The sequence below is a fragment of the Emydura macquarii genome, unplaced genomic scaffold (assembly GCF_026122565.2).
Source record: "Emydura macquarii macquarii isolate MOO-44397 ecotype Brisbane River unplaced genomic scaffold, CSIRO-AGI_Emac_v2 contig_1390, whole genome shotgun sequence".
NCBI classification, from domain to species: Eukaryota; Metazoa; Chordata; order Testudines; family Chelidae; genus Emydura; species Emydura macquarii.
In genome coordinates, this window is record NW_027131527.1 from 19792515 (window position 1) to 19818611 (window position 26097).

At 39.4% G+C, this 26097-nt stretch overlaps 1 protein-coding gene across 5 annotated transcripts in view; it reads left to right on the forward strand.

Moving 5' to 3' along the window:
* LOC137156120 (lysosomal acid lipase/cholesteryl ester hydrolase-like) overlaps positions 1 to 24960 on the forward strand; it is a 40609-nt gene extending 15649 nt beyond the window's left edge. For 2 of the 5 annotated variants that reach the window (XM_067552785.1, XM_067552787.1), the window contains 10 exons: positions 8522 to 8595; positions 12737 to 12850; positions 13118 to 13235; positions 18175 to 18373; positions 19198 to 19307; positions 20783 to 20919; positions 21956 to 22099; positions 22247 to 22318; positions 23147 to 23215; positions 23932 to 24960. In XM_067552785.1, coding sequence (XP_067408886.1) covers positions 12746 to 12850; positions 13118 to 13235; positions 18175 to 18373; positions 19198 to 19307; positions 20783 to 20919; positions 21956 to 22099; positions 22247 to 22318; positions 23147 to 23215; positions 23932 to 24165 — 1188 coding nt within the window. In that variant the 5' untranslated portion in view covers positions 8522 to 8595; positions 12737 to 12745 and the 3' untranslated portion in view covers positions 24166 to 24960. Of the gene's footprint in view, positions 1 to 5003; positions 5119 to 7885; positions 8020 to 8521; positions 8596 to 12736; positions 12851 to 13117; positions 13236 to 18174; positions 18374 to 19197; positions 19308 to 20782; positions 20920 to 21955; positions 22100 to 22246; positions 22319 to 23146; positions 23216 to 23931 lie in introns of those variants that run through there. The other 3 variants (XM_067552786.1, XM_067552784.1, XM_067552788.1) reach the window with 3 other exon arrangements.
* The last annotated feature ends 1137 nt before the right edge of the window (positions 24961 to 26097 follow it).

Consider the following 26097-nt stretch of genomic DNA (forward strand, 5'->3'; position numbering starts at 1 on the left):
ACCTTTCGTAAGCATGACCAGCATTTCAGATTCTCCAGGTCTGACTCACTCCGTAGACAAGGATCCCCACCATGCCACTTTCTTCTGTTCTGCTTTCCCTTTTAATTTCTCATTTTTTTTCCCTGTATTTCTCCTCCTCACTGATTAGCTTTATTCCAGTCTCATCTCAAAGCTGTAACTCTGTCTCTCTTCCTTCACTGTTTTTATTATTTGACTCTATAAAACAGAGGTTTTCAAACTGTGGAGTGTGCTCCCATAGCAGGGCGCAGAGGAATGTTCAGGGGGGCAAGCAGCGATACCAAATTGTTTTGAAACTTTTTGAGCTGATTTAGAATTTGATTTAGAATTTTTGGTTGCACCCCATCAACCCAGACAGGCCCACTGAGGTGAGGCGGTGGTGTTCCCGCCACAAGCCCCTCCCCCAACAGTCCTCTATGCCCCTCCCCCATGGGGACGCACCCCACAGTTTGAAAACCTCTAGAAGCTGTTGCTAAATGGAAGGCAGAAATTTGGGGCGGGGGGTTAACATGTGTCCTCCTTTTGCCCTTCCCCCAGAAGTCACCTCTGCCTATCTCAGGTGGGCGTAAGCGGTAGACTATGTTATTTGGAAAGGGGTAACCAGCCCCAAAAGTTTGACAACTATAAAGTATTGCAATCTTTCCCTTTTTATAGCAGCTACACAGTTATGCCTTTCCTCCAGCCCAGAGTCTGGGCACATGACTTTTTTTTCTATTTGTACATGGCACCTTGTGTGGCAATGTCTGTTTTAAGCAAGAATCAGCAAAACACCACTGTAATGTGTGACCAGCCATACACCAGCAGATAGGGATGTCCAAGGTTGGATATCAGTTTTTCTATATGATGTTTTATTAGGAAATAGCAGTCAAGGGTTATACCAATTATTGCAGAAATTAGGAAGTGGGTTAGAAACAAGAACAACCACAAACTGTAGAACAGAATAGTAGAAAGTCACACTGTGGAAAAGGTGGAAAACTTCCTGTAGTTTATGCTGTTAACTTTCACTGTTTCCAGTGTCCTTATTTATAATATTATTCAGTAGGTATTATACATAAAGAGCCTTTATCAACATACATTTCAATGTTTTGTTCGATACCTATGCCTCATAGGACTAAAGTTTGCCTCAGTTGAGGATCATGCACCTCAGAAGATAAGAGAAGGAGTAGGAGCCATAGGATATACCAAATGTTCATAAGTAACCATTTATTTTTGGTGCGTCAGCTTCTGGGTAACAATTTGAGGCACCTAGGGCCAGATCCTCAGATGTATTTAGGCTTCTAAAGTTAAAATGCTCTAACTGTCCATAGATATGAAGACTCAAAAGATTCTGACTGCAACAAACCATTTACTAAAGAGGTTAGTGGAGGCTGTGAAGAGGATGGAATATGAAATATTAGGCTATTAAATATCTTTCAGGATCTGGGCTTGGCTAAAGGTTGGTTTTCAGAGATGCCAAAGACTTGGAGCTCCCGTGAGTTACTTTTGAGAAGTTTGGTTGTAATCTTTATTTGATATAGACTACCCCAGCCAGGGTTGAATTCTAAGACTATGAGCATTATTAAAGTAGCAGGTATCTTTAATATATTTTTTTCTGTCCTTTGCCTTTCTTTTAGTTCATCCTTCTTCTAGGGAAGGGACAACCCATTACCTCAAAACTATTCCATACCCTGCCCAGCCTCCTATAACCCTTTTAATAAATGGTTGGTTGCAGTTAGAATAAAAAACTCTGTTAAACTACTGTTAATTAGCTTAATAAATGTAATCTTTCAAGTTGTCTTATCTGCGGACATTTAGAGCATTATACCAAAATATGTGTTGTGCAAATATACTTAGCGTGGTCACCGTATTATCATTTTCCTTTACAGTGTTTCCCAAACTTCTGTAAGCTGAACCCTTTAGGAAAATGTAATCAATTGCATCCCCTATAATCCCACCATGAGTTGTTAATGGCTTGCCCACCTTAATCTATACATCATCCGCCTTCTCCTGGCTGCTTGTGCATATACCATGGTTTGGTAAATGTCAATCTATTTGTCTATGATAACACCTACGATGTACTGGACACTTTCCAGATATTCCGGAAAGGTCAGCCCTTGTCCCAAACATTTCAGTCCACTGTGCTGTTTTTAAATGAATTACTTGTATGATTCTTAATTCAGTGATTTCCATCATATCTAGTGGTGAATTAAAACTCACTGTGGCCCATATCCAGTCCAACCAAAGGGCCCTGCATTACACATCGTGGCACATCTGGCTTCCTGCACTGCCAGTACTGCCTCTTGCTTCTAAGGCCCTTGTAGACTGCAACACTCTAGTGTTTGCTGCTGGCACAATACTACCGATCAGACTTAAAGTGCTATAAAAAGTGATCAGGCTATAATGGAGGGATATTCAAACCACATGCATGTTAGTAGAAAATGCTTTTATCAATTAGAAATTGAGCTCATTACTAAGGTTTAGGCAAATATTGGAGATCTAGATTATTTTCTCAACTAGGTTAGATAATAGCTTTACTTCTGAATATAGTTGTCTGATTTTAGAAAAATGTAAAGGCTTCTTATATGATTCCATTAACTAGCTGGAATTCTGAGCTCATGTTTATGCTCAGAAAACTTGAGATGGCAACAGGCCAGTAACACTTCTGTTTCTAACAGAGCTGGTAACCCTCGTAACAGCACTTTCTCACATCTCCAGTTAAGACATTTCCTGCATTACAATGGCTGGGGCTCACTGTAGTTTAAAGTGACTCCCTTTGTGTTCTGAATCCCATTTTAGAGTTATCTTTTGGAAAACTATTCAGACTCCACAGAAATTAATTTTCCAATAGGTTGAGTAGTCTTCTGTTGCTAGATTTACTTTTTCCTTTATGAATAACTTTTCATAATTTTTAAATGATTGTTTTATCACTGAATTATTTGTTTGGGAGTGCTTAATCATGCACCAAACTCTTTGGTAAAATAAGGAAATGTGTTACACCTACTATTCATCACTATAATTTACAGCGAAATATGATTAGTTCTTCTGGGAAAGGTGGATTTTCCATGGTGTTTTTATAGAAGATGAGTTTATTAAATGTGAATACAGACATCAATGAGAGTTTGAAAACAAAAGATTTGTAGTTAGAGGGAAAATCTCTCTACATTCAGCTGGTAGGTATGTCATCAAGGCTGCTTGGAAAGGGGGAGACAAGAGTGCTCTCAGGGAGAACTGCATGAGTTGGGCCCTTCATTTTCATTTTTTTGTTTGTTTTGTTTTTAATTTCCCAGGAATTTATTGGGTTTCATTCGAAAATTTAAAAAACGGGAGGCTATCAGTAAAAAATGAAAAGGAAAGGCAGCGAGTGGGGAAAGGCTGCCTGGTACTCCCGGGGGGGTTCTCACTATGTGCCAGTTGAGGAAGCTTTCCACTCCCTGCAGTGGTGGATGGTCTCGGCTGCTGGAACCCGGCTCCTCACCCATCTCGCTCCCCCCACATTGTGCAGGAGAAGCAAACTGGGCTGTGCTGAAGCAGTGGAAGGTTGTAACCTGTGTGTACTGGCCCTCCTGCTGGACAGAGCCCCCTTCTGATTCTGGCCCTTTAGTGTGGTGCCATCCACTTCCCCTGTGAAAAATTTCCCCGAAAAGCCAAAATTCAGGTGAAAATCATTAAAAAACACATACTGGCTTTTTCAAAAACCTGGGACTTTTGGGGGGGAACAAACCGATAACAAAAGGCTTCAGGTATGAGGCAACTCTTTCTCCAAGAGCTGTAACCACTCCAGGGCACAGTCTATTGCTGAAGTGTGCACCAAGGAGCAGAAGATCTAAGGAAACCCCTGAATGAAGGACACGTGATAGGACACTAGTTAAGTGGCAAGTGACCCACGGGCCTAGTACTGAGCACATTAAATCAGAACTACTGGCAGTTTTCCAGCTAAAGCATTTAGACCTTATTGAAAGCACCCAAGTTAGAGTGATACGTTTTGCGTTGGTGGGATAGCACCCTTATCTTTACAAGTGCCATAAGTTCTTTACTGACCATAAATAGTTAGAATCTCAATTTCAAATTTCATCCAAAAGGACAATGCCCTTAACATAGTGCTCAGATGTTGGTTCGAACAAAGAGTGTCAGCTGAATTGCTAGTACCACTTGCTGCAACACTTAAATGTTCCTTAGAAGTCTGTCATCCAAATATTGATCCACCTTCCACCTGTTTAGAGCGTAAAAGCTGACAAAAATGTAGTGTACAATGGTATGGCTGCTGCATACTCTGAGGCTGCATTACAATATGTATCTTGTTCACTATTGTATATTAATATTCAGTACTTATTCCTATCTAGGAGTATTCTTGATTTTTGAGTTCTCTCATCTCATCAGTTCTCCTGTTACGATGTATGTGCACATGGATGTAATAGGTGGTGATATGCACAATAGAAAAGCAGTCCCTTCCTTGGTGATTTCCTGCTCCCTGCTAACTAACCTCAGCACAGAGGTTCCCAATTCTTGGATTTATTTTTCTTAATGCGCTTTTCTGGGGTTGTCCCTTTAAATGTGGCAGAGCCAAACAGCTGCACCTCTGAAGTGTGTATTTTGTAACTGACTGAGCCTTGTTGCATCTTTCTCTTACATTTCAGAAATATCTGTTGTACTTCTCCTGTTATATTACTGCAGCTGGAATATATGGGCCAAAGGTGTTAACATAATCCAGGCACTATCCACCATTAAACAGCTTTAAACAAGGTTCATGATTAGGTATACAGAGACCTCTACCTGCTTAGTACCAAGGCAAACACACAATTAAAAAGTCTAAAAGATTTTAATTAAAGATAAAGAAAAGAAGGAAAAACAATTAAAGCGTTTAAAATGTAAAGTATTAAATAATGCTTTCATTTTAACAGCATCCCTTGTTCCCTTTTCCTTTAGCTGTACAGTTTTTAGGAGGGGAAAAAAACCCTTGTTTGACAGTCTCTTAGATGGTATCAAAGATGATAAAAACTGTCTTTTAGGAGAAAGAGAAGAAGTTAGGTGAGATGGACTAGATCTGCTGCTGCTGCTGCTGCTGTTAAAGTCTAATCCCATTTCATCCATGTGATGTTTCAGATTCAGCTGGAGCCAGCAGAGGTGACTATGTCATTTAGATCCCTTTATCTGGCCCGATCTGCTTAAAACATCTCTCAGGATCAGAATGATGAAGGCCCAGGGTTCCAGGAGATTGGGATAGGTGGCAGCCACAATGGAGAAACTTGCTCCAGTAGCCAGTTTTTCTCCCCAGTCTTTCTTTAAAGACCCACAAAGGGAATGGTGGGTGGAAAAGCCCATCCTTTCATTATTTTGTCCACCAGTTAGGCCTAGTTTCTGACACTCTTGGAGGAAGGGTGTTGTCCCAAAGGACAGGAGAAGGGCAAACATAGTACCTTTCAACAAAAAAGAGAACAAAGAGGACCCAGAGAATTATAGACCAGTCAGCCTAACTTCAATACCTGGAAAGATACTGGAACAAATTATCAATCAATCAGTTGCTCTCCCCCTGCCCTGCTTGACAGGAGACTGCTCTCTTCCCCCTCTCCTGCCTTGGGTTGGAGGAGTTCGGTGTCTCCAATGATTATTTGAGGGGGCCATGTCCCTGCTTGGTCCCCGCTTGTGCAAACCCCTGAGAGTAGTTATTAATGGTTTACTGTCAAACTGGGGGGGAAATGCATCTAATGGGGTCCTGCAAAAGTCTATCCTGGTTCTGGTACTATTCAGTATTTTCATTAATAACTCAGATAATGGAGTAGGGATTATGCTTATAAAATCTATAGATGATACGAAACTGGGAGGAGTTGCTAGCACTTTGGAGGAAAGGATTAGAATTCAGAATGACCTTGACAAATTGAAGAATTGGTCAGAAATCAACAAGATGAAATTCAATAAAAACAAGTGGAAAGTACTATACTTTGGAAGGAAAAATCAAATGCACAGCTACAAAATGGGAATTAACTGGTTAAACAGTAGTACTGCTGAAAAGAGTCTGAGGGTTATAGTGGACCACAAATTGAATCAGTCAATAATGTGATGCAGTTGTGGAAAAAGGCGAATATCGTTCAGGGTTGTATTAACAGGAGTTAAGACACAGGAGGTAATTATCCCACTCTATGTGGCACTTGTGAGGTCTCAGCTGGAGTACTGTGTCCAGTTCTGGTTGCCACACTTTAAGAAAGGTGTGGACAAATTGGAGAGGGTCCAGAGGAGAACAAAAAAAATAGGGCAAGTTTTCTAAACCTTTTTCATTAGGAAAGGCTAAAAAACCTGGGCGAGTTGTGGTCAGTCTGCCATAAAATGTTGGCATTCAGAATAAATTATCAATCTGGATGGCATTGCCTCATTGAAAGAACTAATCCTCCCTTAGTCATGCTTTTGCAGTGGCATGGAAATATCTTAAGTGCACAGCAAACTCATAGGACATTACTACTAGTTTCTTTTCTCTCCCTCCCTCCATAAGGTGCTAGCTCGCATGTTAGTACTGAAAGCCAATCCACACTCAGGCGGTATCAGAATATAGTTAATTAAATGTCCCTTTTTTTTGTCTCTGTACCATACTGCAGTAAAGGAATGGCAGAGTGGATATGTTGTAACAGTACTTATTTTTTATACTCTCTGCTTGTGACCAGCATATCGGTTTAGAGAGATCACAAATTAAGAGACCACAGTCAGGAGTCTAGAGGAGAGTAGCAAAAATTTATAAAAGGTTTAGAAAACCTGACCTGTGAGGAAAAGTTAAAAAAAACAAAACAAAATTGGGCATGATTAGTTTTGCAAAAATGTAAACTACTAAAAAATAAAGGGAAAGAAGCATTTTTCTTCTGCAAAGTAGTGTTTTAAAGCTGTATTAACTCAATGCTCAGTTGTAAACTTTTGAAAGAATACCCATAACATTTTGTTCAGCGTTAGGAACATTCCTGAGGTGTTCATAACTCTGAGGTTCTACTATATATTAAGGGCTGTTCTAAAGAGGACAAGTTGCTCTTCATGTCCTCTGAAGGTAGGACAAGAAATAAAGGGTTATATCTCCCTTGCTGCAGATTAAACTATAAGGATAGTTAAGATCTGGAATAGGCTTCCAAGGGAGGTTTGTGGAATCCCCATCACTGGAGGTTTTTAAGAACAAGTTGAACAAACACCTGTCAGGCATAGTCTAGGTTTTCTTGGCCCCATCTCAGTGCAGGGGGCTGGACTAGATGACCTCTCATGATCTCTTCCAGTCCTATGTTTCAGTGTGTTTTTGTTTTTTTTTTTAAAGTCATATTTTGGTGCTAAAGTTGGTTTAATTTATATGAATATAGCCCTCACCCTTCTTAGCAAGGGGACTGTGCCCCAAGAGAAGAGATGCACCTTGTGGTTCACAAGAGAGTCATGCACTGGTGTCCTCACTGGCAGCAGTAGGGAAGAGGAAGAGAACACGACATCCCCCCCCAGTCACCCTGGCAAACCTCCTCCCTCAACCAATGGGAAGAAGAGAAACAACTGAAGTCACCAGCAGCCAGTTAGAGGACACAAGACAGCCAAGCAGCACTGCAAGAAATCTGACCATGGGCAGAGCCCTAGATGCCCAGAAAAGCAGAAGGGAGGCTAGGAATAGCCGTGCGTTCATAAATGTGGCAAGACTAGCCTGGGAGTGAAGGAAAGAGAGAAGATCTCCCTACAGTTGGCCAGAACAGCACTGCCAGACCCAGAAACTGGCCTGTCTGTAACCTCAGTCAGCCAAAAAACTTCAGAAGGAGACAATCTGCTCCCACTGCCTCTGCAAGGGGAGGAAACAGCCTGGGTCTTCTGCTGCCACCTGCAGCCTGCTTGCCCTGCAGCCAGTCCACACTGGATCTGGGATTTTGGATCCCGAGACCTGACCTGCTAGGTTCCAAGCTTTAAAGACTGTCAGCACAGTTCCAGAAAGGTGTGGGTGGTTAGTTCTTCTCCAGTGATCCCCAGGGAGGACCTGCATGCCTGCACCCATCTTCTGAGTGCTCAGCCAGAAAGGGAACCTGAGTGAGTACCCTGTATTACAGCTGATTAGGTTGTTAGACTTTAATCTTGCACCGTTAAGATTCATTCCATCTGTGAAAGGGCTTTAATCTGCCTGGATCATCAAGACCTGCACTGACAATTCCCAGTATAATAAAATGCGTTTCTAAGAGCATCTCCTTACAGGCTGCAGCATGTCTCAACGTGCACCACCTGGCTACTTGAAATGTAAGGGACAAATGGAACTGAAGGGGGAGATGCTTTTGGTAGGAACATTAGGGAGTGTGTGGTCACATGCCATGGTGGGCTTGCCGGCATAGCCGTTTGTAATTAAAAAGCATTATATCTCTAATCATTTAATATTTGCATTGATTGTATATTTGTCTTTAATCAAATTGTTACATACAACTTATAGTCATTGGTTTTTAACCTGTTTTCTTGTGTAAGTTTGAATTATTTTTGCGTTCCAGTGTGATAGTCACTGCCTTAGTGTGTTTAACACCATGTCTGTTCTTTAACACACCAGGACAAGGAGTGGGGCATCTACCATCAACACCGTGAAACGTGTTTGAAAATTTGGAATTGTCCTAATACTACAAGGTACCCCTCTCCTATTTGCACGTCATACAGGTACTCAGCAAGTGCTGAAAGGGGGATTATCAGGGCAATTAACTTGTATGTTTCCTTATCCGGTTTAGTCAGGATAACCCCAGATCACCACTGTGATGTATCTGTGAGGTGAGCTCAGGGAGTACCTGGAGAGGGCCACACAATTGCCATGCATGCTTTGTCCTTCTCAGGGTCATTGTTACTCTGGGCATTCTGGTCTCTGGGGTCCTCTAAATGTCTATAGGGGACACTGCTATCATATCTCACTTTACTGCCTTGAGGACTTCTGGCATGCCAGGGTCAGGAGGAAACCAGATTACATTATGTTGCCCATGGGCAGAGCCACTCAACTCCACACCCTGTGGCTGTCGATCAGAAAGCACTGAAGGAAAATGGGCTAGGAGTTGTGGACGACACCTTTGTTCCCCTTAGGGGTCACAATGTGAACAATGCACCCATTTTACCCACCTCTGAAAACTCTAGCCTGAGTGGCTTGGCCAAGGTCACACAGGAAGTCTATAGTACAGCCAGTAACATAATCTACATATACTGAATCCTAGATCAGTGCCTTAAACACAACACCTTTCTTCCTTGAAGTCTACAAAACCTACACCAAAACTCTGTATTTTAGTACTCAGACTTGTTAATGACAACTGAGAGGGTAGGCAGATATATTAATATTGTTCCATGTGCTGTAACCTTCAAAGAAAAAGATATTTCTAATATAATATTCATATTCTGTCAGTGTCTGTATGTATTTTATAATGAACGGTCCTGAAGCTCCCTTCAGCACATCATTGCTCTTGTAGATTTTGCACTAAGAGTATATTTGCAGTTAAACGTATAGACTAAAAGACCTCATGATTTATTTATTGCAACCAATATGTTTTGACCAGCATTCTTGTTTCTATTCCATTTCTTGGGAAAGTCATTTTACTCCTACCTATATTTTCTTTTATTAATGATTTTTCAAAAGCAGTAGTGAACTGAACATTTCTGTTGTAGTAAGTTACTGCTTTCTCCTATTATAAATGGAGAGACTCTAACAAAGATTGCTTATTTGTCAAGAACACTAACTAACTGGAAGCCAAGGTAGTCAGGGCCTGTGAAAATATCAAGCATCTTGCTAAAGAAAATCATATTAAAACATGCAAAACTATTTGCAGGTGGGTGAAATAGAATTTAGTAGAACCTATTCAAGCAGATATCTGGCTACAACTAGATTTTTGAAAAGTGTCAGACAACCTGCATGTGTGATAGTGTGGTGGAGGAGTTACATCTCTCCTCTCTGTCCTGTTTCTCCCTCCTTGGCCACTCTACCACCTCAGCCACAGTTCAAATCAATGGTTCTTGGGCTGTGGACTGTTTGCAGCCCAACCAGCACACAGCTGTGGCCCACATGAAACTTTCAGGGTCATACAGATAGTATATATATTGTGTGGATGCGGTCCACATAACACACAGAGAGCTGCATATAGGCCCACAATGGTGAATAGGTTGAGAACCACTGGTTCAAACACTGGGAAGGTCTGGCCAATGAGAGAGACAGAATGCAGCAAACCATGCTGGTTGTGGGTGAAGTCTAGTTTCCCTATTCTTACTGTTTCATCTCCTCTGACATCCCACAACCTGACATTGCTTTAGTACTGTGTCCATCATAGGTGCTGTCAATCCTGTCCTTGAGTCTCTCCAAAGGAGCTGTCCTCCTGTATCTATACGAAGCTGGTATCCTCTGCTTTTTTAGGTGTTAAATCTAGTAGGGGAAAAGTAATTTAGAGATGGGTTGTTCACAAAACAATAGAATGTGTGTATGTATGTGGTACTTCTTGTTGTAATCAACGCATTCTTTGTAAGGTGTGTTTATTTTCTATACACACTTCTGTAGGGTGTGATTTTCTATACACACCTTTGTAGGGTGTGTTAATCCAGTGTAATGTGATGTGATTTATACTTGCATCTATATTTATAGATAATGTATTATGAATTGTAGCAAATTCTTGTATCACTTTCACTACAATAATGGTCACGATAGAAAATCAACTCTTAACCAACGTCTTTTTGTGGGGTTTTTTTTAAGGAAATAGACTTGGCAGAATTTGGTTTTATTTTTTATATTTCTGAGGGATAATATCAATGTTTATTTTAAGGGTTTTTATTTTTATCAATTTAGATTTGCACAGCTGCACAAAATCATGGGTTTTATGCATTTTTTTCAGGTTTTATTGATTTAAATTTTCACAGTTGTGAGAAACTATGGGAGGGCTCATACAATGAGGGACATCAGACAATACTTAATGACAATGGAGGTTGAGATTCAAATGTTAACTGTCAAACTTTATAACCGTTAAAACACAAATTTTCAACATCACATGCCAAAACATACAAATTAAATATCCTTAAATCACCTCTAATAAGTTCTCAAACAGCATTTTTCTTTTTATCTATAAATTTCTATCATCAGTGGAAATATTTTTGTCTGTTTGTATGTGTACAGTGAAATTGACGTTTATTGACAATTACACATATAAATCTAATCTTTCCAAGCCTAGAAATAAAGCGCTTCTTTTGTTTGGGCTTTTATCTTGCGTATTGAATTGTTCAGAATCAGATTGTCATCCTTTTGTCTCTAACTGATGGGTAGGCTTGTTTAGCTGTATTAACAGAAATATTTGTGCATGCAATATACTGATGCCTGTAAAGTTTTCCTTACGATGAGTGCAGGCTCAAGTCTTCTTCTCTTTTCCATACTATCATAATAGTTCTATTTAGAGACGGGAAGAGGAAGGTAAGACTGATCCTAAAGGGAGCCATTCTGTCACTTAATGATGGTGGAAAACATATACCTATATCCTCTGTGCATTGATGGGAGAAAGAGCACTTTATGACCTGATTAGTGCAAGAGAAATGTAACACAGACACAGTCTAACTACCAAAAGCCCTTTCTCTGCTGGTGGAATGTGTGCAGCATCCTGGCACATCAGCCTGCACTGGAGTCATGTTATTCACTCCAATACTCAGCATTGTTCAACACCACAAGCCAAGTCCTGTTTGCCTTGCTCACATTAGTAGCACCATTGGCTTCACTGGGACTACCGCAAGTGTAAACGTTTGCAGGACTGGAATCCTAATGGCTAGGGTATGTAGTAAACTCTGAGTAAACTGTTGGATTTATTAATGAATTAAGACATGTGACCACAAAATTGTAATGGATAACTTGTAAAGACAATTAAACCCCTGCTAATTTTTATTAGAGTGGTCTACAAAGACAATTCAATCTTAGACTCAACAAATATTGTTGAAAGTGATACATTTTCCTTGGATCTGATTTTTTTTTTCTGCCAAATGCCAACAGTGATTAGTCCAAAAAGGCCTCCTCAGGTCTGTATTACTTCAGCAATAGATTGGAAACACAGGGCACTTACTGGTCTTAATGACCAGACAGAGGGAATTTGACTTGAGATAAATTATAAAATGAAAATAGAAATTAAAAATCAGGCATATGCAATTTATTCTAATACACTTTGCGATTTCAGATGCTATATGCAGGGCACAGCTAAAGAATTATTGTCCTGTACTTTAGCTATTAGTATTTCTAGAACTCTTCTCCACTTAGCTTAACATAGAGATTAGCACTTGATCATGCAGCCATTGTATATGGATGGGAAGGCTTTAAACCAGCTGGACATCAACTTAAGGAAATGCTGGACTCAGCATTTATTATTGCTGTTAGAAGGGGATTGAGAAGGGAAAACCAAAACCTGGGGATCTAATGCCACCAAACATGTTTCAGCCAGCTTTAGTTGCTTTCCAGCTCAACCCCCAACTCTATTTGTTATTGTAAACCATATATTAACAACACACAATGCAAGTGTTATTTATGCATTGCTTCTGCTTCTGCGGAGGCTTGAATTATGTGAGTGATGTTGCTGTTAGTTTGAGGCTAGCGTCCTAGCAATAAGTGACCAATAGAATAACCAAGCAGAAAGCAGGACTTTATTTTGCAGTGTTATACTCTAGGAAAAATATTATAAACATGAATAATAGTAAGCTACATTAAGTCATAACTGATGTGGTTTGTGTAAGTTACTCTTGATTCTGATGGCACTAACACAGTATACATTTTTTTTCTAAGTGACCCAAGATGTGGCTGGCTGTAGTTGTGACATGTTTGATCCATGGAACTGTATCAGCGGAAGGACTCGTTGGCAATAGCAGACCTTTTAATCCTGAAGCATTTATGAATATTGTAAGGAAAGTATCCAAGGGTGGGGAGGAAATCTTTGTGAAACAATGACATGTACATTGCTAGTAGTTAAATATGTAAATCTGTGGATTAAACTGACAGAGCCTATAATAGATAATGCCTCACAGTTCAGTATTCCTTGAAAATACGGTCCTACTAGAATCTACTTCCAGTTAAAATCCTGAGTGAATACATAGCCTAGGAAAGACTTCAAAAATTGAAAACCTGTTGACAGTCAGAGACCAAAGACTTTGATTGTTCTTCCTGTAGAGTGAGATCATCACCTACTGGAGATACCCCAGTGAAGAGTATGATGTTGTGACAGCGGATGGCTATATACTTAGAGTTAACAGAATACCTCATGGGAGAGTAAATGCTGACAACACAGGTAAAATTGATATCCATTGATTAAACAGGAAACTTGCTATATCCTTATAATTAGGTTAGGAAGGAATTTAACTTAGAACACAGAAGTATGTTCAAGAAGCTTACAGGCGTCTTAGAAAATCCCATGGTTTTATGGAGTTTCCATCCAATGCAGGGAGATTTATGGAGAAGCCCCTCCCTGTAATGCCCTAGAAGAGTTTTCCTCCCATAGCCTACTCTCCCCTGCAGCTCTGCCCCAACTGGTAGCACTGGTCCTGCGGGAGCCATGCTGCCATTGGCAGAGTCCTTCTGTGGCTGTGCAGTAGGTGTCACAGAGAAGAAATTTATGTTCTAGTTCTGCCCCAAGACTTCTCAAGCATCAGTAGCAGAGCTTCCACAGGGCAATGAGGGTGGGGTGAGAGTAATACTGAGTCCCTACACTACCCCTGTGCTTGTACCCTGGGGGCGCCATTGGCTCTCAGCCTTCCCCATGATCCTGGGAGCAGAGAGGGGTGATGTGGGTTTTTGTTTGAGAAGTGTTTATTTCCTGCTTTTTTTTTTTTTTTTTTGTCCTTGATTCTTCAAATGGGTAACCGGTCTCACACTTAGTCATCTATTTTATCTGTATGCTCCCATGGCTTACACTAAAGCCTGTGCAACAAATAGCTGAATGTTAAACTACTTGTCTCCTTCACTGCAGTTGGGTTTCTAATCTCTGTTGCATAAATTCAGTCTTGAAACACTGAAAGGATCTCACCACTTGTTTCTTTAAAAATGTACATTCCAAAACTTTTTTTATTATGGTAAAACCAATATTTATTTTGCCATTTGAGTTCAGATGGGCTGTGTGGTTCTCTAATGGGAAGTCTTGACGACCCTTTTGGAATAAGAGATTTCTCTAAACTGTTGCTTTTTTGAAGAGTACAAATAACCAAATGCTGTGGCTCAAACAAATTAATATTGAAAATGATCAAGAGGGAAAAAGTATTTATATGTAATGTTTGCACCATGTCCTAAACCAAGCCTGGCCACTTGCAGGGAGGGTGACCGGTTAGCAAGTGTGGAAAATCGGGACAGTGGGTGGGGGGTAATAGGCACCTATGTAAGACAAAGCCCCGAATATCAGGACCTTCCCTATAAAATCGGGACATCTGGTCATGCTACTTGCAGGGATTAAGCACTGTCTTTGCAAGGTGCACAATGCACAGGTAGGCTGTTTTCCCCCTGCTAATCCCAAAGTATAGCTAAACAGTGCTAATTGTCTGGATAAAAGTGGGAAGAAAATTCTGCAGAGAAGTGCACTTTAAAAGCCATGAGGGGATAGCAAAGTGTGTGTGAGCATTTGAGAGACTCAAGGTGTAGGTCAGGATCTTAGCATAGTGAGAGGACAAGGGAAGGAGTACTGTGTGGGGAAGGAGGAGAGGAGAGGGAAAGTGCGAGTACTGCAGTAAGGGGAGGGAAGAGGAAAAATGCACACAAAATAATGGGGAATGGAGAGATGATGGGGAGGGAGTAAACAAAATTGACGCCAGGAGAGGTGAAAGGTTTCTGCCTGTGGATATGGAAAACTGAGTCTTGTTAGTATAAACCTTGTTGAGCATGAAAAAGAGGCCCTGATGACTAGAGTGCCGCTGCTGCAATCCAGATGTTGAGATCTAAGTCAATTGTCTTGCCTAGAGCAACATTATTGCTTATTCAAAAGAATCACCAACCACAAACCTAAAACAGGAGGGTTTTTTTTTTTGTTTTGTTTTGTATGTGCTTAAGAGAAAACGGTTAGAGTGTGGGAAGTGTCCTTGTGCAGGAGTGATGGGAAAGGGTATGGTGCACAGCTAAGATGATCAAGAGATGCAAAGTGAACTTAGTGGGTGTCTGGCTGGCTGAGTTCCTGTAAAAGTGATTATTTAATGCTGCTATGATTTTATTTGTTGTGTTATTACTGACAGGCATCTAGAGCTGTGGATGGGCATCTCTTTATATTTTTAAATCTAAATAAATTAATGTTACCAATTAGTTTTTGTTTTGGGGATTTTTGTTTTTTTCCATTGTATGCTGAGTGATGGCATCAGTAAAATGAATCCATCAGGGGGAGCTATTGGATTGGAAATGAGTGTTCTTGAGGTGGTGATCAGCAATGACAAAGAGATGGGGAAGAAGTACAGAAAGTCTGTGATGGGTTTCAATAACCTACCACACACACAAAATCTTCATAACAGTGTCTCTGAATGCAGTGCAAATTTTGGTTATTGTTGCAGTTTAATTCTTGCCTGTGTAATGTGAAAACCCCTCTCTTCAGGTAATTGGCAGATAATGGTCCTCTCCTCAGGACATAGCTTCAAAAGACTTGATTTATTACTAATGTTTGCACTTTAACACTTTTTGTCTCCACCATCCATTTCCGTTTTGCACGTTGTTCAACATAGTGCTTTGATCATCCAGGTCTTGCATTACATCTCCCCCCTAGACAGGTTACATGGAATCCTAGACCACAATAATTCATAAACTTTGCCTTTAATACAATGGACTGCAAGGATACTAAAACTTAATTCAATAAGTTTTTTGCCCCCCAAGGATATTGCAGGAAATTATCTGTCACAGTAAGAACAGAGAGACAAGGGGGGTGAGATAATATCTTTGAGTGGACCAACTTTGCTTGGTGAGAGAGACAAGCTTTCGAGCTACCTAAAGCTCTTCCTTAGGTCTGGGAAAGGTACTTAGACTATCACAGCCAAATACAGGATAGAACAGATAGAATATGTGCTAACTATTTATGTTAAACTGAGTGGCCACTTTACCTTGAATGGCCCCTTAGAATTTGTGGTAATTACTTATCCTGAACTATCAGTTTGATCTTGTATTTAGCGGTGACACTCTAAGGCCTTGTCTACACTAGCACTTATGCCGGCAAAACTTTTGTTGCTCAGAGGTGTGAAAAAAGCACCCTCCTGAGCAACATAAGTTTTGCTGGCATAAGCGCTAGAATGGACAGTGCTGAGTTGGTGGGAGATGGTCTCCCGCCGACATTTATGTGGTTTATTATGTCAGAGGGAGAGCTCTCTCCCGTTGACATAATGCGACTACACAAGTGCTCTTACAGTGGCACAGCTGTACCGATACAGCTGTGCCGCTGTAAGTTTTTAAGTGTAGACTAGCCTGAAGTACCTTTCCGAGACCTGAGGAAGAGCTCTGTGTAGTTCGAAAGCTTCTCTCTCACCAATAGCAGTTGGTCCTGTAAAAGATATTACCTCACCTACCTTGTCTCTCTGATATCCTGGAACCAGCATGGCTACAACAGCACTATGTATGGTAACAATAGGGTATTTTTAAAAATGTATCTGTTTTGAAATCGGGTTTTGGCTTGTTCTAATGGTTGATGGTTCACAGTATATTTAATTTTGTATAAAACTCCTCTCCTATCAGTTTTATTTTTGCAAACCTAATTTTGAATAACTGCAGTAATTTGCAAAGAAATCATTTAATTAGCTTCAGTTGTAAATAGACTTTTTCAGTGTTTAAATTTCAGACTTTTAGTTTTATATAAACAAACAAACAACATATATTAAGGACTTCAGCTATGTTGTCTACTTTAATTGTTTTGTTGGAGTACCAGAAGGTAGTTAAATGTTTCCATAAACTATTGCGATGGTGTTAGGGATGGAGAAGGAGAGGTGCGCATCTGTGGAAGAATAGTAGGTTCAGAGGCAGGAAAGTGAGTGGTGCTGATCCCGGGTTGGTCAAGACACTAGTGAAGGCAAGAAAACTCTTAAGTGGCAGCATACCCTCCAAGCAATTCAAATCTCTGTGTTCCCTGGCACCACTTCCAGTGCAGTAACTTCCCTGTTGGGCTTGAGCTGCTAGTTGTTTTCAGGAGATGGCAAGGAAGACTCCCATAGCTGCCAGTATATTCTGGACACCAGGTCCTCAGGTCAAGTGATCACAACATAAGTCAAACCGGAACTGCTGCTAATTATGGTGTCCACAGGTGTAAGTGCAATGAAAGGGATTCCCATCAGGACTTTTTAAGAAAAAAATGTCTGAAATGCAGTGGTATAAGGCGCTCTGGCAATGATTCCATGTCACTTTAAAAAACCCAGTTAATATTATAGCAGTGGTTCCCAAACTTTTTCCCCCAAGGAACCCTTTGGCATCTTACTAAATGTCCTGGACCCCTTTCATTTCTGATACTACCAGAAAGCCCCCTCCAACATGACCTGACATGAACACATTGCATGAGAGGGCACACTGTGCAGATGATGCCATTTTGAGAACAAAATGGCGTCCTTCATGTGGCAAAAGAGCCAAAATGCTGTTCCGGTGGCTCCACGGACAGACCTTGGTATAGCCCATGGCAGACCCACAAAGGTTCCAGGACCCCCCTTTGGGAACCATTGTATTACAGCAGCTACTAGGAGGGGAATAAACATAGCCACAATGAGGGTAGGAGGAGGCCATGAGAAGAGGCTGAGAGAGGCCCTGGATCCAGTAATCAGGATGAAACTTACTAACCTAATGCATCTTTCCAAGCATGTACTGCTTGGGGCCTGAACTACATAACAAATATGTTTTCTGACAGTGAAATATTATAGGGCTCATATTGAAATACACCCACAGTGAGCATTTAGCCACAGTAATTCTAAGCCATTCCCTTAAATCTTCTCTAAAAATTTCCATATTTATTGATGATAGCATTTGAGAAACATGTCTTTTTTTTCCCATAAAATCGTTATTGATTTAGCAACCACTAGCACAAGTGAGAGAATAATTCTATGTAGTTTTCCTGTTGTAAGAAGTGTCTTTAAGGAATTCCACATTACGGTCTCTGGCAGTTCAATTTAATCCATCTAAAGCCTAGACGTGCATGCTGGAGTCAGGAGTTTGGCTATTGGGGCATGAGTGTCATTTTGTTATCAATGTCACAGAACTTTTGGTTGTATGGAATATTCAGTGTCTCTCTCTTTCAGGTCCGAAGCCTGTTGTGTTTCTGCAGCATGGTTTACTTACAGATGGCAGCAACTGGATCACTAATACAGCTAAAAACAGCCTGGGCTTCATTCTGGCAGATGCGGGCTATGATGTTTGGCTTGGAAATAGCAGAGGGAACACCTGGTCTAGACGACACACAACCCTTTCAGTGCTCCACGAGAAATTCTGGGCTTTCAGGTAGACCAGAATTTGAGAAAAACAATGAAGTGACCAATTTATTTTTGTTTCATAAAGTAGTGTTGAGAAAACTTTCACTAATGCAGTGATAAACGAATAAAGAATTAGGCTAAAACACTAAAATGTGTCCACTAATTTTAAGTGCCCAATTTAACAATTACAGCTGGATTTTTTCAGAGGTGTTGAACATATCCAGTTCCATTCAAGTCCATTGGAGTTGTAGATGGTGAGCATCTCAGAAAATCAGATACTTGATACGTCAGTCTGTGCCCCCAGAATTGGAGGACACACTTGATAATGTAGGAGTTATTGTCTATTTTGCTGTATTGTGCTTGGAGTTCTCTAGGAATCATTAAATTAGTATGGGTACAGAATAAGTTCAGTGAAAACAAATGCCATTTAACTATAATATGAATTTAGCAAAGGACAAGAAAGTTCAACATAGTCTTGCTACAATATCTGACAGTCGTCATCAGACATCATTGTCATTAGAGACTTTGTTTAAACATAGTTGCAGCTAACCTGGATATGAGAGAGCTGTATCTCAAACAATCTATTTTGGTTTTTTTTAAACACACAGTTTGGACCTCTGAATCATTCTGACTGATATAGTGGAAAAAGGTTTAAACATGATTCTTTACGTCAGATTCTGGCCCAGTGTGAATGAGGCTGTGAACATTAGAGGCACTTTGGGGAAACAATATGGAGAAGCTTGCAGTGCATGTGCTCTGCTTGTTCTATGGTTTAAAGACTTTTTGTGTTTAAAAGTAAACGTCTAACTCTATTATACATCTAACATAAAAATGGTACCTTTCCTTTTGTAGCTATGATGAAATGGCTAAATATGACCTTCCAGCAGTGATTGATTTTATTGTGCAGAAAACTGGACAAGAGCAGTTGTACTATGTTGGCCATTCACAGGGCACCACTATAGGTAAGTTAAGGGGAGTACTATGTATTGTTAAATCTGGAAATAACTGTCTGTTTATAAGCTAGATCTCTTCCCTCCTTTGCCACACATCTGCCTCACATGCACACATTCACCCTTTTTCCAATTCCCTTTGTTTCTGCTGCAAATATCACAGGTAAGCTGAGGGGAATTTTTAGGGCAATGTCATGTCCTGGTGGATCTGTCATGTGAAAGTCATGTTGTGTTTTTTTCAGACTTGCACATAGTAATCCCTAACTCTGATCCAACTGGCATGTGTAGATAAGGTGTAGTTAAGGTGCACACTATGAAGTGCAAATTTTTCTCTTGGGCCAGTCCACACTAGGAAGAAAGTGTACTGCTAAAACATGTGAGTTAACCTATTTCAACTAGCACATTTTAAACTCCTAATGGAGAGCAGGAACATTCTATTTGAACTTCCAGGGTTCACTGTGGTCAACTAACATTTTAAAATACCATTGCCCTGTCTTCTTGAGGGTTTAGAATTGCATAGTAGCTGCCATTTAGTAAAATAAACCATTTTATTCTAGGGTGGACAGGGCCACAGAAATTCAGCTAACAATTCTGTAGTAGATGCATTAGCCAAGGTAGGAGCCTGCTGAGCATCACAATTGTTATTTGATTTCTGCGGTGCTCACAAGAGTAATAAACACTTATTCCTTTTGCTCAGGCCATGTCTATACTGACGGTATCAAATTCGCCGCCGCCAGATCAATCTTTCTGGATCGATTGAGCGGTCAGTGTAGATCCGCTCAATTGATCAGGAAGTCGATGCTGGTAAACCACCCCCTCAAGTAGTGCAGCACTGCGTCGATGGGAACACTGTTCCCGTCGGCACAGCGCAGTGTAGACAGTGCGCAGAAGGGAAGCAGAGCAGTCGACGTGAGTTACGCAAGCTACTCTGCGTAGTTTGCATAACTCCTGTCGACTGCCGCCGAATCGCCAGGTGAGTGTGGACCAGGGCTAAGATAAGTAAATCTGAGCCTGGCAACACAGAGGAAGGACATCCGAGTAGGGAGGTGCCATTCTGACTATAGTTGGACTTTTTGGGAAATCTCAAGTGCACACTCAGTGCGCTACTTTCAAATCATCAAAACCTTTTGTTTTAAAACCGTGTTTCATTAAACAAGGCAAAGGCAACTACATTACATTCAAGTTAAGTTCCCCTGAAAGAAAGCTTCAGACTGCAAGTGTCATCATCTCCTCCTCAAACTTCAGTAGGAACTTCCTGGTACTCGGGTCTTAGGAAAATTGCACTCTATCACAGCACTGCAAGGTGTGAACCTCAAATGCAGGTAGACAATGTTTACATTATAAACAGCCTGTGTTTTCAATTGACCTTTAAAAATTCTCAACATTTCTGTTTTCATTGTGAAAACTATTTTACAAACCATAAAAACTAAACATTGTGCCTGCACTCCTTGCAATAGTAACTTGTTCGTCTCTTTTTTCGTTTTCAGCTTTCATAGCATTTTCAACTATGCCTCAGCTGGCTCAAAGAATCAAAATGTACTTTGCCTTAGCTCCAGTAGCCACAGTTAAATATGCCAAAAGCCCATTGACAATGCTTGCATTGCTTCCTGATGCAATGATCAAGGTATGTGATTTCTTTGGACAGAATATCATTTGGCCAAAGTTAGCAGGACTTTTTGGTGGCGATTTTAAAATGAGTTAAGAGACATTCTAGAATATTCAGAGATTTTAGTGTGCAATCTGCACCAATATTAAAGATAGTCACATACCTTAATCCATAATCTGTGCCAAAATTTACGGATAAAGTATATTACATCAGAATTAGGAAACTGATTAGAGGCATGGGCAGACTTCAGTTTGGTGGGGAGTGAAAAATCTCTGACTATTCAGAGAGTGTATGAATAAAAGGAGACATGAGAGGTGTGTAAAATGGTAAATGGTATAAAAGCATTGCCACTTGCCCTTTCTCCTAATTCAAGAAAAGGATAACATTCCATAAAACTGAAGGGCAACAAATCTAAAACTCTAAAAGGAAAAAGTTTTTACTAAGATTCAAAGGAGGATTGCCTATTTCTATGGGTAATAAAGATGTCTAGCTATACTTGGTGGGATACAAAATGAGGGATATCAACCTTATTGCTTAAGGATATAAACTAATCATGAGCTGCCAGGGGTTTGGAAGCTACTTCCCACACTGGAATGATTCTCCATTAAAAGGATTTTAGTATCTTCCTCTGAAGCACGTATTACTGCAGAGACCAGTAACTGGACTAGTTGCACTACCAATCTGATCTGATACGGTAATCCCAATAACTTGGCCAAGAGACCATGTTATAGTTCAGTAGACCCAGAAGTTTGCAAATACCAAAGAAGGAGAGGAATTATTTTGGGCTATCCAAAAGGTACAGCTAGGAAGAATTAATTAAGGATTGGAAAATAGTAATCCAGATCTAAAGGAAGAATTCTTAACAGTGAGGACTGTTAGAATAGGAAGTTGTCTTCCAAGTAATAGAACATTCCTCACCTGAGTTATTTAAATGTCCAGTGAACATAGCATATCCCCTATAGTATATTTGAGTTCTAGCTTTAATAAAGGGAAAGGAAGATTTCATCTCCAATATCTGTAGTTTTAATAAATATAAATCTTTGTAATTTTACAGATTTTATTTGGCGTTAAAGATTTCTTACCTGAGACTTTTTTTGGTGAGGTTGCTGCTGAATTTTGCAGCCAGGACAAATTCGCAGAGATTTGTGGTAACATCCTGTTTGTACTATGTGGCTTTAATGAGAAGAACTTAAATATGGTACGTATACATCTACAGATGTTCCTCAGGTATTCTTTTTGAAAGACCAATTTCTCCTTGAATTGTCTGCTTTGATTTGTGATAAATAAATATATGGAGCCACTTTTGGAATGAAACTTCTTGTGAAATTTAAATATTTCTTTTCAGAGCCGAGTTGATGTATATACAACACATGCCCCAGCTGGAACCTCTGTTCAAAATATGATTCACTGGAAACAGGTAGAATTTCTGAAACACAGAATGCCCTTCAATCATGATGTAACAATCATACATGGTAGTTGAAAATTGATTTATGGCCAGTTTCCCATACCATTCTGTCAGGAAAAGTTGGCATTCAGAATAAATTATCACTCTAGGTGCCACCAATCTACATTACCACATGGAAAGAACTCATGCTCCTTAATCATGCTTGTGTTTAGCCTTTTTTGAGTATATTCTGCAAGCAGAGAATTTTGAAGTGGCATGAAAATATCTTCAAAATAAATTGTCAATCCAGATGGCATTGCCTCATCAAAAATACTAATACTCCCTTAGTAGCCTGGCATAGCATGTTTTGCAAAGCAGACCCTTGGCAGTGTCCATGAAAAGATCTTACGTGCACAACCACCTTACAGAGCAGCACTACAATTTAGTTTTTCTTTACATAAGATGTTAATTATCTTGCAAACTGATATTGACTGCTAACCCACACCCAGAATATAGTAAACAAAATATCAATTTTTTTCTGTCTGTGCCATGCTATTGTGTATGTATATCAGAATAGACATGGTGTAACTATATATATTTTAATGCTCTCTACTTGTAGCTATCATATCTGTTTAGTAGCACCACACTTGCTCTGCCACATGCATTCCAGTTTCCTCAGGGGATATATGGCAACCCAGTTTTCCTTCAACTGCTGTCTGTCTGTATTTCACCCCCCTCACTTTTTAAAGCAGAGGGAATGATTAGCCTCTACATATGAAAAATCTGCTAATGTATGAATCACAATGATCACAATTATGTTTACTAAAAATATATACATTTGATTTTAATCTTTTACTCTAGGTAATTCAAACTGGTAAACTTAAAGCTTTTGACTGGGGAATCCTGCTTAACCAATTGCACTATAAACAGGTAAGCCTCTCCAATTGGGAAAATATTTTTCCTTCTTTTAAAAAAAGCAAAAAAGGCAGAGAGAGAAGGTTCCATATTGTGTCATTTGGTAGCAAAGATTAGGAACCAAATTCTATTCTCCTTTACAGTGGTGTGAATCTAGAGCCGCACCACTGAATTCATGCTGCTCCAATAACAGGGCATATTTAAATTGGATCACCAAATTAAACTATTCAAAAATGCATTTATCTGAAGATGTGGACACTAAAATAAACGCAGTTGCATTTTCTCTGACAGAACACTCAAATAAATGCATGTTATGTAAAAAGTCACTAGCCTACATATCCCAGCGTCTGTACCCACACTCAGTTTAATGAGAGTATTTCAAAATACACTCAAATTTATTTCAAAATAGAATCAGTTAGTTGATATTTTCTTTTTCGTATATTTTCTTCCAGTTGGAATGTCTAACCTTACATATTAAAACATAGGTTTCTGTTCTGTTGCTGTTTCTTTAAAAAAAATTAGGAAAACTTAGTACCAAAAATGATGCAATGAATTTTCCGGTTGAAAATTCAAATGCAAACTGTCAGGAAATTCAAACTTGTGATTCACAACTCTTGTCCTCAGTGCTGTCCTTTCCAGAACTACAATAAATCATTATAAAGTTGTTCTTTGTTTTAAATAATCCTCTAGTAACATGAAACTTTTCTTTTATAAAATCCTTTTTTTTAAAGGATACTCCTCCCTTATACAATGTGAAGGACATGCAAGTGCCAACTGCAATGTGGAGTGGTGGACATGACTGGCTTGCTGACCCTAGGGATGTTGTCCTTTTGCTCTCCCAAGTCACTAATCTTGTTTACCACAAGACGATTCCTGACTGGAACCATCTGGATTTCATCTGGGGCCTCGATGCACCTAAGCGTGTGTATACTGAAATCCTTGACTTGATGAGGAAAAATCCATAAAAATAGTGTGGCTATGGAGTCAAGGATTTGAGTAATTTCTGTTGATATGTGTCTGTCTTGATTTTTATCAAACTACAAAACTATTTACACATAATGTTTTATACTCACAATTTTTACTTTAATATGATTCTCTTTAATGATCTTAAATATTAGGTCAGCAGTATATACATATCCAAAGAGAGTAATTGAACTAGCACTGTACATTTTTAAAGCACACCACATACATTTTAAGTCTTCTGCTTTCTAAAGTATGTGTCGTAAATTAAATACATCATGGATCGGAGGGTAGATCTGCTTTCCAGTTGAATTTTAGTTTGTGTCTGGACGACCTTTTCTATAAGGTGAATTGAATGCATGGGGCACAACTGATGCATCCAGCTAGACTAGACACGCAATCACAACGCCCAAATTCAGAAAAGAACTCAAGTTCTTACTTCATTTTAAATACGTAATTCCTTTGATGTCAATGGAACTACACTGATTTTAATGTAGCTGAGGATTTGGGCCAGAGACTTCATCTCATAGTCCCAGTCACGTACCTCAGGTCAGGGTCAATACACCTGTCACAGGACCAAAAGACATTCTGCATTAATCCCAGTGATTAATGAAGAGATCCAATGGGCATGCCTTTTTATTGTCCCCTTGAAGAATAGTGCAGTGGAAAAAGTTAGACTATTATAAGGAGATTGTTCTATATATGTATGTGATATGTGCTATTAACTAAAAATAAATCTCTAATTGTAATCTATTTCTATTTACATACCTTTTGAATTCAATAAAAGTGAAGTTCTTTAAATACTCAGATTCTGAAATGTGTTCCTTTGTTTCATAATTAGCGAATCAGAAAGGAAGAATCTGATACAACAATTTTAAATGATGAATAGCAAGCTAATGCAATGGTTACAAGATTCTAATATCTAATGCTCAATTCAATGAGAAGACACATATTAACATGTAACCTGTATTAACGTGAATCAATATTAGTTTTTTGCCAAAAACTTAAAAGTTAAAAAATTATATCTTTTAATTATCACAATACCCAAAACAGACTGCAGAATCAAAAAGTAGAATCCTGCTCATTATTGTTTAAACTGTAAATTTCTTGAGACTACACAATGAGACCTGACTGTGAATCCTGGTTTTCATTAGTCAAAAACTTTAAATAGTCACATCTTTAAAACTACTGAATAAGTTGTCTTAAATCTTGCTTATTAATGCCTAAGAGACCTGCTACATTTGAACAAAAGTGCACCAGCCTTTTAAAGCTGTGCATGCACAAAAGTTCTCATTGGAGTCTGAGAGCATTTCTCTCTTCCCATTGCCACATACATGGAGAAGTGAAAATGTTTGGAGTTTTTTGGAAGTTTTCAGAAACAATCACAAGGGGCCAAAACAAAATACAGAAAATTCTAGTGCAAAACAAATGTGCCTGAAAGTTAGCAAGGGTTGGAAGCTACATTTCAGTCTTGGTTATATTGTTCACTACTGCTTATGTGAAGTCTGTTAGAATAGAAAATACTTTGAATAAAAACAACCCACTCTCTTCAATATCAAAAACAATTTAGGAATGGCTGTAATATTATTTTCATTTTAAATTAGTTTCTAGTGTTTGCTGCTGACAAACTCTGTAGCTAATAAAGCTTAAAGTGAATTCCAACTGTAAATATTCTTGGCCAATATTCTTTTCATTCCATTTCAATACAACTATTCCTGGGGAAACTCACTTTGCTCCATCCATAATGTGCTTCATGTGACTTTGAAAATTTTACAATAATAATTTTAAAAGAATTGATCTTGGGTGCATAGTACAGGAGGCATGTAATCAGCTTTGGCAGATCTGGAAATGAAGGGAATCATCAAACTCAGGATGGGTAGGAAGAGCACTTTAAAAATTCATCTGGCTTTCTGGATATTCAGTCTGTCTTACTTCTG